Raw genomic sequence first — 14,538 nt, 5'->3', positions numbered from 1 at the left:
TGGGACTGGGTTGCTGGCGTGCGTGTGACGTCACGAGCGCGCCCGGCCGAACGCTTCCTAGTTTCTCCTAAGAGCGCGGGTCAGTCAATTTCCAAGTAAGTTTGGAGATCTTTACGTGGTTACAAGGTGAGTCGGGACCTGAACCGGTAATATGAAGAGGCTGGTTTAGTTTAGATCAACATTTGGAGGAGTTATTGCAGGGAAACTCTTCATACTTGTCTTTTTCGTAAGCTTACTTGTGTTGAGCATCTTAGCGTTTTGTTGAGCAGCTGACTTCAGTTAGTCCACGTCTCCGGAGAAGCTTGGTGCGCACACACTAAAACTAAATATCGATACTAGTGCGTGGCCCAGGCAAGAAGTTTGAAAAAAGAGAATCTGAAAATGCGCAAGTTAACAGCAGTTCAATAGTTTCTTTCGACTGTATAGGGGCTGGATGGAGGAGGCAACAGATATATTTTGGAGTCATAAACTTTTGGGGCACAGTTTGCCTACTCAATGTTACAACTGCCAAAGGGATTTAAAAACAAACGCAAAACTTTTCAGCCTCCTTTCCTTTCCTCAATAGTTTGTACATTTTAAAGCACAGTGATAAAGGCAGTTGTTAGTGCCGTTTCCACAGATCCTAAAAATTATACAAGTAGTTCTTAAAATACAAGACTAATAGAAAATGGTTAAGTTTGAATGCCTTAGGAGGACGTGTGTATTGATCCTCTTAATAAAATTACAGAATAATTCTCCCGTCTTTCTTCTCCCCCAGCAGTGATGACTAACTAGAAAGGAAAAGCAAAAGTAAATCAAAGAAGCTTAAAGCAAATTATTTACTACATTTTGGATAAAATACTGGTTTTTGTGTTTTCAGCAGTAAATTATCAACTTCCCTAACTGAATTTACTTTCCATCACACTATGAAGCAGATCTGATATGCCACTTGGATTAATAAAAGAAGTCAATGGAGTGTCTGAAGTTAATCTGCTAAATAAATTACACAAAGTAGATATCAGATCCCTACAGCCAGGTTGTGATTATGACAAGAAATATATCCAGGTAAGAATTGACGCAACTCAGAATAGTTATTGTTTGTTTTCAGAAGTTGGATTGTCGAGTGCCTTGGTGTGGTTTTTATTTGAACTTATCCTGATGTGAATAACTGAACTTCTTGGATGCACAGGTCAATGGTTTTTATCAAATTAGGGAAATTATTGACTAATATTTCTTGGATTTTTTTCATGCTTATTATTACTCTTTTCTTTTTCTGGATGTCACTTACTTGTATGTTTGCATGTTGAGTTCTTTGATATTGTCCTTCCGGTCTGTCAGGTAGTTTGTCTTTCTTCAGTACTGTTTTGTGTTTTGGCTGAGGATTTTCAGATTGTGGAATTTCCATTGATTTTGTCTTTAAGTTCCTGAACTTTTTGGGGGGTTATATCCAATATTTTTTATGCATATTTAGTGAATTTTTAAATTTTAATTATTGTATATTTAATTTTGTGTCAAAGTTAAGAGTGATGGGAAGCAGATAAAGGCCTTACTGACGAATGTGTCGTATAGTAAAAGAGAAATGATGTCACATTTCAGTCTTACCCCGTAATCAATATTCTCCATGTAGACATTTGTTTATCTTTCATTTTTTTTGTTTTCCATTTTCCTGATATTTTCTGTCATATGAAATAAAGTTCTATGTATTACAGCTTGTCTTCTCTACTTCATTATATTTAAATTCCTAATGAAATGATTTTTAGTATTTGCAAACTCACTTCACATTTGGTTGATTAGGATGATGCTTCTTGCATACTTGTGTTTATTAATAAAATGCTTTGATTAAATTAATTTTCTTTCTGATGGATCATTAATATTAATTATTACTGTGCTGTACCTAACTTCATCATTCTTCTCTTATTTTGTGTGTTTGATATAGAAGAATTTAAGTGAAATATTTTAAAAATTCTAGCATTTTTATTAGTGTTATTAAGATAAACCCTTTTAGATATAAATGAAATGTCAGTTTGAATTCTTACATTGCTTTTTTAACCTGCACATGTCTGCAGGTATCATTAAATGCATTTTACTGTGAAATTCATTGTTTTTTAGTATATATAGTTCTGTGAGATTTGACAGGTGTATAAAAACTTGTAACTGCAACCATAATCAAGCTGTAGAACAAGCTTTCACTACCCCCAAAATTTATAGTCAGCTGCTACCTTAATTTCAATCCATGGCAACCACTTTTGACCAGTTTTCTCAAGTTATACAGTATTTTTTGCCTTTCAAGAATGCCATGTAAATTGAATCATACAGTATGTAGAGTCAGACATGACTGAGTGACTGGACTGAACTGTATGTAGCTTTTTTCTTTTTAATTTAAGTATAGTTGATGTACAATATTATATGTTGCAGGTATCAGTATGTAGCCTTTTAATTGTGGCTTCTTTTCACTCGCAGTTCTTCAGGTTGTTATGTTTATCAATAGTATTACATTTTATTGATTGCTGGAATTCCACCACAGTCTGTTTATAACATTCCCCAGTGTAGCAGTACTTGGATTCTTTCCAGTATTTTGTAATGATGAATAAAGCAGCCTTAAAAATTTATCCTAATTTTTACTTATGTTATTACAGTCTTTTGAATTTATGTGTAACTATTTTTCTCTCACTTCAGGGAAAACTCTCACTTATCTCTTCTTTAATTTGTGGTGAAAACAGAAGAGCTGTTTTAACGATTGGACCTCAAGGTAAGCGACGAGACCATTTCTGCTTAACTTTTTGCTTATAATCTAGAAATGGGTAACTTTATGTATACATACACATGTAACCACAAAAATCATTTTTAGTATGAAAATCTATGGAGTGAAAAGTTATTCTTTTACTCTAGCATCAAATATATGAAATGAAAAGTTACTCTTTTCCTCTCTAAATCTTTTTCTTAAAGTCTGTCTACTCCCCACCCCCCACTCCCCCATGGCTTCTGTTTTACTTCAGATTCCTATCCAGATATTACAATGGCTAACTCATCTCCCTATTTCTAGTTTCACTAATGTGACCCAAAAAGCAAATTGTAAGATAATGCTACTTTCAGCATGTTATTTCTTTCCTAGGTGTTATGTGAGCTAATTCTTCTCCCTAGTAACCCTTGAATAATCTTGGTAAGTTTAGAATACTTGGAGACCAAAGTAAATCTCATCTGAAGTCTGAAATTAGTTGAATGAATGAAGAATGAACTACAGCAGGGAATGGGAGATAAACTTTGAAGTATATTTCCACAGCTATTGGAAACCATATACATATCAGACACTGTTCAAGGTACAGGGAATATAGCAATGACCAAAACAAGGTTCTTGCATTCATGGAGTTTACATTGTAGGGGAATAAGTAAATTCAACAAATAATTGTACAAAGTAATAATTGACAGAAATTTGGTTTGAAGAAAAATAGAGCGGGAAGTGGTGGCATGCCTGATGTATTATCCTTTTATATATTCCTAGGTTTGATTTGCTAATGTTTTGTTAAAAATTTTTGCATTTAAATTTATGAAAAATATGATAGGAATCTGTCTTTTCCTGTAGTGATTTTGATTGGTTTTGATGTTGGGGTAATGCTGTCCTTAGTGAAGAGTTGTTTATGGTCCCTCCTTTCCTATTTTCTGGAAAACATTACCTGGAATTGTTTATTTCTTCCTTAAATGTTTATAGAATTCACTGGTGAAACCACTTGTACCTGGAGATTTCTTCATTAGGAAGATTTAATTCTAAGTTCAGTCCCTGTAATTGACATAGGGCTATTGAAATTATCTCTTTCTTTCTTGAGTAAGCATTAGTAGATTGTGTTTCTAAAGGAATTTATCCAGGCATCTTGGTTGTCAATATGTTGGTGTAAAGTCTCTCATAAAATACTTTTTATATGCTTTATTGTTTGTAGGATCTGTAGTTGTATCTGATGTTGTATTTCATTGATTTGATAATTCATGACTTCTGTATCTCTCTCTTACTTTTTTCCTGATCATTCTGGCTGGAGACTTATTTTATTGATTTTTAAAATCAGCTTTTGTTTTAACTGATTTTGATTTTTCTGTTTTCCTATTTTCACTAACATTTCTTTTCTGTTAACCTGCTGTTAACCTCAGGCATTGTATTGTTAGCTTCTAGTATTGTATTTTTCAACTCTTTAAATTCCTGTTTAGTTTTTTTCATGTCTCTCAGTTCCCCTCATCTATTGTCTTCTACTTTCTTGAACATGCACTTTTAATAACTGTTCCAAAATCTTCTCTGTCAATGCTGTTATCACTGTTATTTCTGAGTTATTTTCTATTCATCCTCCCAACCCCCCACCCTGTATCCTCCCTACCCCAGTTCTTATGTATTTTTCCTTTCTACATGGTTGGTAGTTTTTTTAACTGAATGGTGGACATTCAGAATTTTATATTATCAAATATTGGATTTATTTGTAATTCTTTAAATATTATTTGTCTTCATTTTGGAATGCTATAAATTCTCTTGGAATCAGTTTGATTAACTTTGTTAGGATGTGTCTAGAGCAGCGTTTATGTGGGGGCTAATTTGTCCTGATCACTAAGGAAATGCCCTTCTGACAAGTTTACCATGTGCTTTATGTATGAGGATTTCACTCTGGAGCCAGAACAGTTCACAGCACTGTGTGAGTCTCAGAATTGTTCTGCCTCTTTCTTTCAAGTGGTTCTAATTCCTTTCTGGGATGCTTTCCTCCCGTGCTTTTGGGGATCAGTACTCAGCCAAAGACCCAAAGGCTCTCATCTCCAGAGCACTTGTCTATTCTGCTGTCTTCCTTTCAGTGGATAAAGTTCTATCCACTTTGCTGTCCTCAAATCTGAACTCTTCTGAATTCAGTGAGGCTGTTGGGCTTTCTTTAGATTTTACCTCCATTTTCTGTTGCCTAGAATCTCCAGGAAATAAACCAGGGTTTTGGCTTTGCTTTCCTTCTCAAAGAGAATAGTTTCCTGCACTTCCTGTTGTCCAGTGTCTGAAAACTGTTGTGTGTGTGTGTGTGTATATATGTGTATATATATATGTATATATATATATATATGTGTATATATATAGTTGTTGTTTTGTTAGTTTTCTAGTTTCTTTAAGGACAGAACAAATCCAGTTCTTGTTACTCTGTCATGGCCAGAAATAGACATCTGACAGGGCATTTACTATATTAAAGAAGTAAGTTATACCTTGATTAGAAGCCATTGTATTTTTGTTTTTGAGAACATTAGTGTTTCAATTATGTATCTACTTGATTTGAGAAGTTGGATTAAAGAAATAAGCGAAAGGTAATAGGCAGATGTGTGATAGTTTTTTCATTGCAGGTGATAAAGTAGCAGATTCAAGAGTTATAAGTTACACTGCAAGTTTTGGAAGGATGTTTCATAGACTTCACAGACACATGAAAATCTGATATGAGGGCAGTTGTTAGTAATTGAATGTTTGAAAGCTGATATAAATGAGACCTCCCTCAGATGATATAGTAATTGAATCGTAGCATTTGGCCTTGCTTCAGTGGTTCTAGGAGGTGACCTCTGGAGAACAAAGATTATGGAGAGTCTTCCCCATAGCCTAGAATTTCCAAATGAGATTCCTCATAGCATACCTGTTTCTTTTCCAAATAATTCTTATTGTCAAAATCACAAAAAGCTCAGTTTTTACACACACACTGCTCTTTTACTGTTCAATGTATGGGTGCTGCAGAGAAGAACTCACTTGTCTAGATTAAAACTTAAAGTTCTAATAATTATATATTACCAGAAGTTCAGTAAAAATAAAGTATTTGGAGAGTGATGTTATACACTATAAAAATTGAATTATTTTTATTTAGTTCTTATTCAGTATCTTATTCAGTTCTTTTGATTGTAACCATGGGGAAATAAATAGAAAGTGATCATTATGTGATGTTAGTGTGGTATTTACGGAAATTTGTAAAACATATTATAGTTGAAACTACTTATAATTTTGGTTTTAATGCCTAGTAGCATTCTGTACATTATTTTTGCAATTCTTAAGGTGATAGAGTAAACTAAAAGTGAATTATAAGCATTTTAATTATTCTTCTTCATAATTTTATTTTGAAGTCACTATAGGTTTTAGAATTCAGTTGTTAGCACTTTTTTTGTATCTATAAAACTTCTGTACCTGAAGTGTTTTTCTTTGTGTGTTTCTCTATAGAACAAGATAATTTGAATTCAGAGATCAAAAAGATCAATATATTATTTTTTTGGAAACTTAGCAAAGGACTGTGCTAAAGTTTTCTATAAAGGAGTAAAATATTTTTATATTACTTTATCTCTTTAGAAATAGAATTATTGATGATGCTATATGTATCCTACAAGCCATTTTTTTAGAGATTCAATATAGATTTGCAGATGTATGAAAAATTATACTTTTTAAAAAAGCAACATCCTTAAAATTGAACACTCCAAAGAGATTAGTGAAACTTATCAATGACAGGAAAAGGGACAATTTTTCCTCTCACTTAAGTTTAATTTTCAATATTCAATAGACTATCTTAAAGATAGGTACATTTTCTCTTACTTAAAAATAATCCTTACTAACTAAAAAACAATATGAGCTATAAGTCTATATGAGTATGTCTATAATATTTTTTATAATTATTATAAAATAAATGCCTGCTAAAATCACCAACAAGATGATACCAAACCAAACCCAGCAACATACTAAAAGGAGAGTAAACACCATGACTAAAGGGATTTATACCAGAAATTATGTTTTGTTCAACATAAGAAAATCATTATACTACGTTGTATTACGTTTTAATAGCATCACTGACTAGATGGGTATGAATTTGGGCAGACTCCAGGACATAGTGGAGGATAGAGAAACCTGAGTGATGCAGTCCGTGGGGTCTCAGAATTGGACAAATTTAGCTACTGAACAACAACAACAAAATACATCACATTAATTATAGAACAAAGGGATAAAAAGCACAGATGATCATCTTAATTGATGCAGGAAAGGTATTTGAAAAATTCTACATACTTTCATAGTCAGAACACTCAGAAAAATCGAAGGGAACAATGTAACATAATAAAAGTCAATTATGAAAAACCTATAGCTAACATCATACTCAATAGTGAAAGACGGAAAGGTTTCCTTGTAAGATAGGAACATGACAAGGATGCTCGCTTTCACCACTGCTATTCAGCATTGTACTAGAACTTCCAGCCAGAGTAATTAAATAAGAAAGAAATAAAAGACATCTAATTTGTAAAAGAAGAATTAAAATTATCTCTCTTCTCAGAGTAGGAAGTCAAGACATACCTGGAAAAACAGGCAAGTTTGGCTTTGGAGTACAAAATGAAGCAGGACAAAGGCTAACTAAAGTTTGGCCAAGAGAATGCACTGATCATAGCAAACATCCTCTTCCAACACACAAGAGACAACTCTACTAGTGGACATCAGTTCAGTTCAGTTCAGTCGCTCAGTCGTGTCCGACTCTTTGCGACTCCGTGAATTGCAGCATGCCAGGCCTCTCTGTCCACTACCAACTCCCGGAGTTCACCCAAACCCATGTCCATCGAGTCAGTGATGCCATCCAACCATCTCATCCTCTGTCGTCCCCTTCTCCTCCCGCCCCCAATCCTACCCAGCATTAGGGTCTTTTTCAATGAGTCAACTCTTCGCATGAGGTAGCCAAAGTATTGGAGTTTCAGCTTCAACATCAGTCCTTCCAATGAACACCCAGGATTGATCTCCTTTAGGATGGACTGATTGGATCTCCTTGCAGTCCAAGGGACTCTCAAGAGTCTTCTCCAACACCACAGTTCAAAAGCATCAATTCTGCGGCGCTTAGCTTTCTTCACTGTCCAACTCTCACATCCATACATGACCACGGGAAAAACCATAGCCTTGACTAGACGGACTTTTGTTGGCAAAGTAATATCTCTGCTTTTCAATATGCTATCTAGGTTGGCCATAACCTTCCTTCCAAGGAGTAAGCATCTTTTAATTTCATGGCTGCAATCACCATCAGCAGTGATTTTGGAGCCCAAAAAAATAAAGTCTGCCACTGTTTCCACTGTTTCCCCATCTATTTCCCATGGAGTGATGGGACCAGATACCATGATCTTAGTTTTCTGAATGTTCAGCTTTAAGCCAACTTTTTCACTCTCCTCTTTCACTTTCATCAAGAGGCTCTTTAGTTCTTCTTCACTTTCTGCCATAAGGGTAGTGTCATCTGCATATCTGAGGTTGTTGATATTTCTCCCGGCAATCTTCCAGCTTGTGTTTCTTCCAGCCCAGCGTTTCTCATGATATACTCTGCATAGAAGTTAAATAAGCAGGGTGACAATATACAGCCTTGACGTACTCCTTTTCCTATTTGGAACCAGTCTGTTGTTCCATGTCCAGTTCTAACTGTTGCTTCCTGACCTGCATACAGGTTTCTCAAGAGACAGGTCAGATGGTCTGGTATTCCCATCTCTTTCACCAGATGCTTAATACCAAAATCAGGTTGATTATATTCTTTGCAGCTGAAGATGGAGAAGCTCTATACAGTCAGCAAAAGCAAGACCAGGAGCTGACTGTGGCTCAGATCATGAACTCCTTATTGCAAAATTCAGACTTAAATTGAAGAAAGTAGGCCATTCAGGTATGACCTAAATCAAATCCCTTATGATTAAACAGTGAAAGTGACAAATAGATTCAAGCGATTAGACCTGATAGAGTGCCTGAAGAAATATGGACAGAGGTTTATAACATTGTACAGAAGGTGGTGACCAAAACCATTCCCAAGAAAAAGAAATGCAAAAAAGGCAAAATGTCTGAGCAGGCCTTAAAAATAGCTGAGAAAAAAAGTGAAAGGCAAAGGAGAAAAGGAAAGATACACCCATCTGAATGCAGAGTTCCAAAGAATAGCCAGGAGAAATAAGCTGCTGCTGCTGCTAAGTCGCTTCAGTCGTGTCCGACTCTGTGCGACCCCATAGACGGCAGCCCACCAGGCTCTGCCATCCTGGGATTCTCCAGGCAAGAACACTGGAGTGGGTTGCCATTTCCTTCTCCAGTGCATGAAAGTCAAAAGTGAACGTGAAGTCACTCAGTCGTGTCCGACTCTTTGAGACCCCATGGACTGCAGCCTACCAGGCTCCTCCATCCATGGGATTTTCCAGGCAAGAGTACTGGAGTGGGTTGCCATTGCCTTCTCCGGAGAAATAAGAAAGCCTTCTTAAGTGAACAATTCAAAGAAATAGGGGAAAACAATAGAAAGCGGAAGACTAGATCAGTTTTCATTCCAATCCCAAAAAAGAGCAGTGCCCATGAATGTTCAAACTACTGCACAGTTGCACTCATTTCACATGCTGTCAAAGTAATGCTCAAAATCCTTCAAGTTACACTTTAACAGTAAGTACATGAACAAAGAACTTTCAGACGTTCAAGCTGGATTTAGAAAAGGCTGAGGAACCAGAGATCAATTGCCAACATCCATTGGATCATCGAAAAAGCAAGGATATTCAAGAAAAACATCTGCTTCATTGACTGTGCTAAAGCCTTTGATTGTGTGGATCACAACAAACTGGAAAATTCTTAAAGAGAGGAGAAAACCAGATCACTTTACCTGCCTCCTAAGAAATCTTTATGCAGGTCAAGAGTCAACAGTTGGAACCAGAAGTGGAACAACAGACTGGTCCCAAATTGGGAAAGGAGTACATCAAGGCTGTATATTGTCACCCTGCTTATTTAACTTCTGTTACATCATGTGAAATGCCGGGCTGGATGAAGCACAAGCTGGAATCAAGATTACCAGGAGAAATATTGGTAACCTCAGAAATGCAGATGACACCACTCTTAATGGCAGAAAGTGAAGAGGAACTGAAGAGCATTTTGATGGAGCTGAAAGAGGAGAGTGAAAAAGCTGGATTAAAACTCAATATTCAAAAAATGAAAACCATGACATCCAGTCCCATCATTTCATGGCAAATAGATGGGGAAACAATGGAAACAGTAACAGAGTTTATTTTCTTGGGCTTGAAAATTGCTGCAGACAGTGACTGTGGCAATGAAATTAAAAAAAGACGCTCCTTGGAAGAAAAGCGATGACAAACCTAGACAGCGCATTAAAAAGCAGAGACATCGCTTTGCTGACAAAGGTCCATATAATTAAAGCTATGGTTTTTCAGTAGTCGTGTATAGATGTGAGAGTTGGACCATAAAGAAGGCTGAGCACCGAAGAATTGATGCTTTAAAATTGTGGTGCTGGCAAAGACTCTTGAGAGTCTCTTGAACAGCAAGGAGATCAAACCAATCAATCCCATAGGAAATCAACCCTGAATATTCATTGCAAGGATTGATGCTGAAGCTTCAATACTTCAGCTACCTGATGTGAAGAGCCAACTAATTGGAAAAGACCCTGATTCTGGGAAAGATTGAGGGCAAGAGAAGAAGAGGGTGATAGAGGATAAGATGGTTGGATGGCATCCTTGAGTCAATGAACATGAGTTTGAGCAAACTGAGGGAGAAAGTGAACAGGGAAGCCTGGTGTGCTGCAGTCTGTGGGGTCGCAGAGTCAGAAACAACTGAGCGACTGAACAAGTCTTCTCAGATGACCTGATCCAATATATAGAGAATCTTTAAAAATCCAAAAAAAAAAAAAAAAAGCTGAGAGGGCTAATATATGAATTTAGCAGGGTTGTAGGGTACAAGATCGACACACCAAAATCAGTTGTACCATCCAATAGATCTGTTTGCTATGCTGGAAATGTTCTAGATCTGTGTTGTCAATATGGTAGCTACTTGTCTTATTTGGCCAGTGAGCACTTAAAATATGGCTTGAGGAACTGAATTTTAAACTTTGTATCATTTTAATTAAATAGCCACATATGGTTAGTTTTTACTGTATTGGACAGGACATCTACAGAAATTAACCACTCTTTGGTGTATAATACAGATTTTTTTTCTGCATGTGTATTAAAATGATTTAAAATTGTTTTTTAATAAGAATCATATGACATCTTGGATGTTAATTAGTGATCCTCTGGATATTTGCAGAACCAGTTTTGGCAATTAACTAATATTGAAGCATATAGCTATAAAAATTATTGAGTCATTGATAAGTCTCCAGATAAATTCTTTAGTATTAGAAAGTACTTCTAAAATGATGCTACAGATAGATATATGGTTTCAATCCTTTTTGATTTATGATTGTTACTAATAAGTAAATGATACGGGGAAAAACAATGGTTTCTACAAAACGACAAAGTCAGATAAGATTGTACTCTGTCTCTTTTTTCATTTACATTCATTTAGGTTCAGTAAACATTTATTAAGGGCTGACATTTTCCTTGACTTTGTGCTAGGCTCTAGAGAAACCAAAATGAATAAGACACAGTGCTTGACTTTATGGAGTCCACTATCTCTAGTCTGTTGGAAATCATTTAATGGTGGTGACTATAGTAGAACTGGAGTAGCAACCTCAATAAACTGGATCTGCCTGGAGGATTTGGGGAAAAACATCAAACAGTAGGCACAGAGTTTTTAGTGGAACATTTTATCTGTTAGCCTTTAAAATTTTTATTATGAAAAATTTCAAACATATGTATAAGTGGTAAGAATTGTATAATGACTGTCCATATTCTGAACATCTAACTTCAGCAGTTATCAATACTTAGGCTCTTATTTCATCCATTTCATCTACTCGTTTTACTGCCACAGATTATTTTGAGGCAAATAGCAGGAGTTATATAATTTAAACCCTAAAAATTTCAGTATATAAAAGAGAAAGCATCCTAAAATTATGTATGTATGTATGTGTTTATGTATATACACAAATGAATACATACACATAATTATACTACTGAAGTGTTAACATCAGCTTTTATAAATCATGACATCATCAGCACAGTCATGTATACACACACACACACACACACACACACACACCCCATGTATAATTCTCTTTTCCTATGTATTCATATATATGCATAAACACAATTTCATCATTATGACTATAATAATTTATATATATATATAAAAATATCAGGTCTGTTCCAGCTTCCATGATTATCTCCCAGATTATTTTTCAATTTATTTTCTTCTACCAGGAGGAGATTTAAGGTAGAGAAATCAGTGAGAGCTTAATAGTAATTCAGAAACTGTAAAGACCAAAACTAATAAAGCACTTGTTGACTTGACAGAATTGATTAGTTGTATATGTGTGTGTGTTTGTAGTTTGGAGACTGACATGAGAAAACATTGGTATGATTTGTGTCAGAGAATGTTTTGCCTATGTTCTCTTCTAGGATTGTTTTGCTAAGTTTCTGTGAAGAAGTGGTAAATCAGTGAATTTTTTCCCTTAATTTTTAATTTGAATAAAGAAAAGAATTAATGTAGTGATTTATTTTTTCCTTAGTGAACAGCTGTTATTAAATCAGTGGTGTATCTTAAAATCTTACTTTAAAACTTGAGGAAAGCAAATACTTGCCATGCAGTTCATGTTCTAAAACTCCTAGGATAGTTCATTAGGCTGTTTCTCTCACAATAGTAACCAGAGTAATTTTTGATGCAATTTAAAAAATTTTGATTGAGATATAGTTTTAACATAGTTGGTATGGCACTGTGAAGTTCTGGAGGCAAGTATACTAAAAAAAAAAAAAAAGTACTACCTGACAGTCTGATCAGGAAAGTTTATAAAGCTAGTGTATCACGCACACAATCAAAGCTGCTTGAGGCTATTTAGGTAGGGTAAATAATGAGGCACTTCTATGAGTGGCTCCAGTAGAGGCCTGTTATTACTGTTATTCCTTATTATTATTCTTGCTCTTAAAGGCATGACTATTTTAGTTTTGTTTAAATAGTTAATATTTATGATGATAGTTCTGAATTACTAAGAATTCAGTGTTTCATAAGACTCCAAATCATGTCGTTTTTTAAGAAAGATACTCTTCAGAAATGATGAGAGTGAAAGGGAAGGAGAGAGGGGAATGAAAGTGAGACTACTTAGTAGGCGTTTAACAGGGAAAGTTTCACTCCCATCACTTACTCCCATTATTAAATAATACCACTGCTATGCCTTTTTTTTGGTATCCTTCCAGTGTTATGTACGTATGTATATATGTATACTTACATATGTATGTGTGTATATATATGTATATGTAAACTCATATTTGTGCATTATCAAATGACATCATATTATCCATGTTATGTAAATTGCTTTATTTCACAACATACCTTGGACATCTTAGAGAAGTGTTTTAAAAATAAATACATGGTATTGAATATTAGGGATCTGGTTGCTTATATTTTAAATACATTTTTATCTTTATCCTTAAGATTCTTGTATTTATTCTTATTTGAGAAGGAATATAAAAAAATTATAATAAAATGAATTAGCATGTATGCATTCTATAAAGCATGTGTGATATATTAGATATTAGTATTTTTCCTAACTGATATGAAAGGTGTTTTCTGCTATTGAAATATATTTTAAATAGGTATTCATTAAAATAAGATAGAACTATACAACTAATTAGTACTTGTCTGGTAACAGGATATTGATAATGGTAAGTCAAGGTTTCTCCTTTTAAAATATAATGGTGAGAAGACTGAGGTCACAATTTAGTTTAAGTTCTTTCTGCATTTAAAATCATGAATGCTAATCATCTGAGAGGTCTAATTAGGCTATTTATTTTAGAGTTTTTAGTGTCAAGGGTAAAGATTGTTGCAAATAAGAGGTAAAACTTTTTGCATAAAAGGATGAACTTGATACTTCAGTTCTTATACCTTTCTTCGTCACTTGTTTTCTTAAGCTTAGCTCTGTGTTTAAGTACAGCAGTCCTAAAGCATCTTTGCTAGATTAATGGCACGTTTTGCCAGAATACGAATGCTCTGATTGAAACTCCGTTCATCTGAGGCATTTGTTTCAGTTTTAGCTTTTGTTTAAAGAAAGTTTTAGCATTAATATGTAGATATAAAATACGACTTTTTCAAAGTACTTTAAAATTTTTTTTCAAAGATCTTACCACAAAACTGATGAAATTATAGACATTTGTTAATATATTTTTTCCCACCCCTGTAAGATTTAGTTTCGAAAGAGCAGGTAGAGTAGTACCTGGAAGTCAGAGATCTGGATTCTTGTCTTGTTCTATAACTAATTAGCTGTATGTGACCACAGACTGCTTATTTATCCTCTCTGGCCCTTATTTTCTTATCTGAAAAATGAAGATATACTTAATTACATGATTTTTAAGGTCTTTGCAATTCTAAAATGCCAAGTTTCTATGAAGTAAGTTTTGTGGTAGTTGTATAGTTTATGTTAAGATTTAATGAAGGTATATTTTATATAATATGTGTGTATGTTTCATGTATATATTCATATATTTTGGTGTTCATTACGTTGTCGAAAGATTTGTTGAATGTTTTTTGTCTTCTATGCTTGATGTCTGAAAAATCTTAACTGATTAAGACGGTTATGAACCTTACCATCATGCAGTAGTTTTCAGTGGAGAATAGTGGAATTAAACAACTATTATGTAATTAATTATTTTATCCAGATGTGATGTGCACTGAGAAAATTG

General features: G+C 34.6%; 1 protein-coding gene across 1 annotated transcript in view; it reads left to right on the top strand.

Moving 5' to 3' along the window:
* The first annotated feature begins 44 nt into the window (after nucleotides 1-44).
* Nucleotides 45-14,538, top strand: part of POT1 (protection of telomeres 1) — a 90,788-nt gene continuing 76,294 nt past the window's right edge. The window contains 5 exon segments of the mRNA XM_081531190.1: nucleotides 45-95; nucleotides 915-1,044; nucleotides 2,656-2,728; nucleotides 6,179-6,222; nucleotides 6,224-6,271. Coding sequence (XP_081387316.1) covers nucleotides 922-1,044; nucleotides 2,656-2,728; nucleotides 6,179-6,222; nucleotides 6,224-6,271 — 288 coding nt within the window. The 5' untranslated portion in view covers nucleotides 45-95; nucleotides 915-921.

The sequence above is a fragment of the Giraffa tippelskirchi genome, chromosome 10, assembly GCF_054371585.1.
Source record: "Giraffa tippelskirchi isolate mGirTip1 chromosome 10, T2T-mGirTip1v1.2.pri, whole genome shotgun sequence".
Taxonomy (NCBI): domain Eukaryota; kingdom Metazoa; phylum Chordata; class Mammalia; order Artiodactyla; family Giraffidae; genus Giraffa; species Giraffa tippelskirchi.
This window is presented reverse-complemented; position numbering and strand designations above follow the sequence as displayed.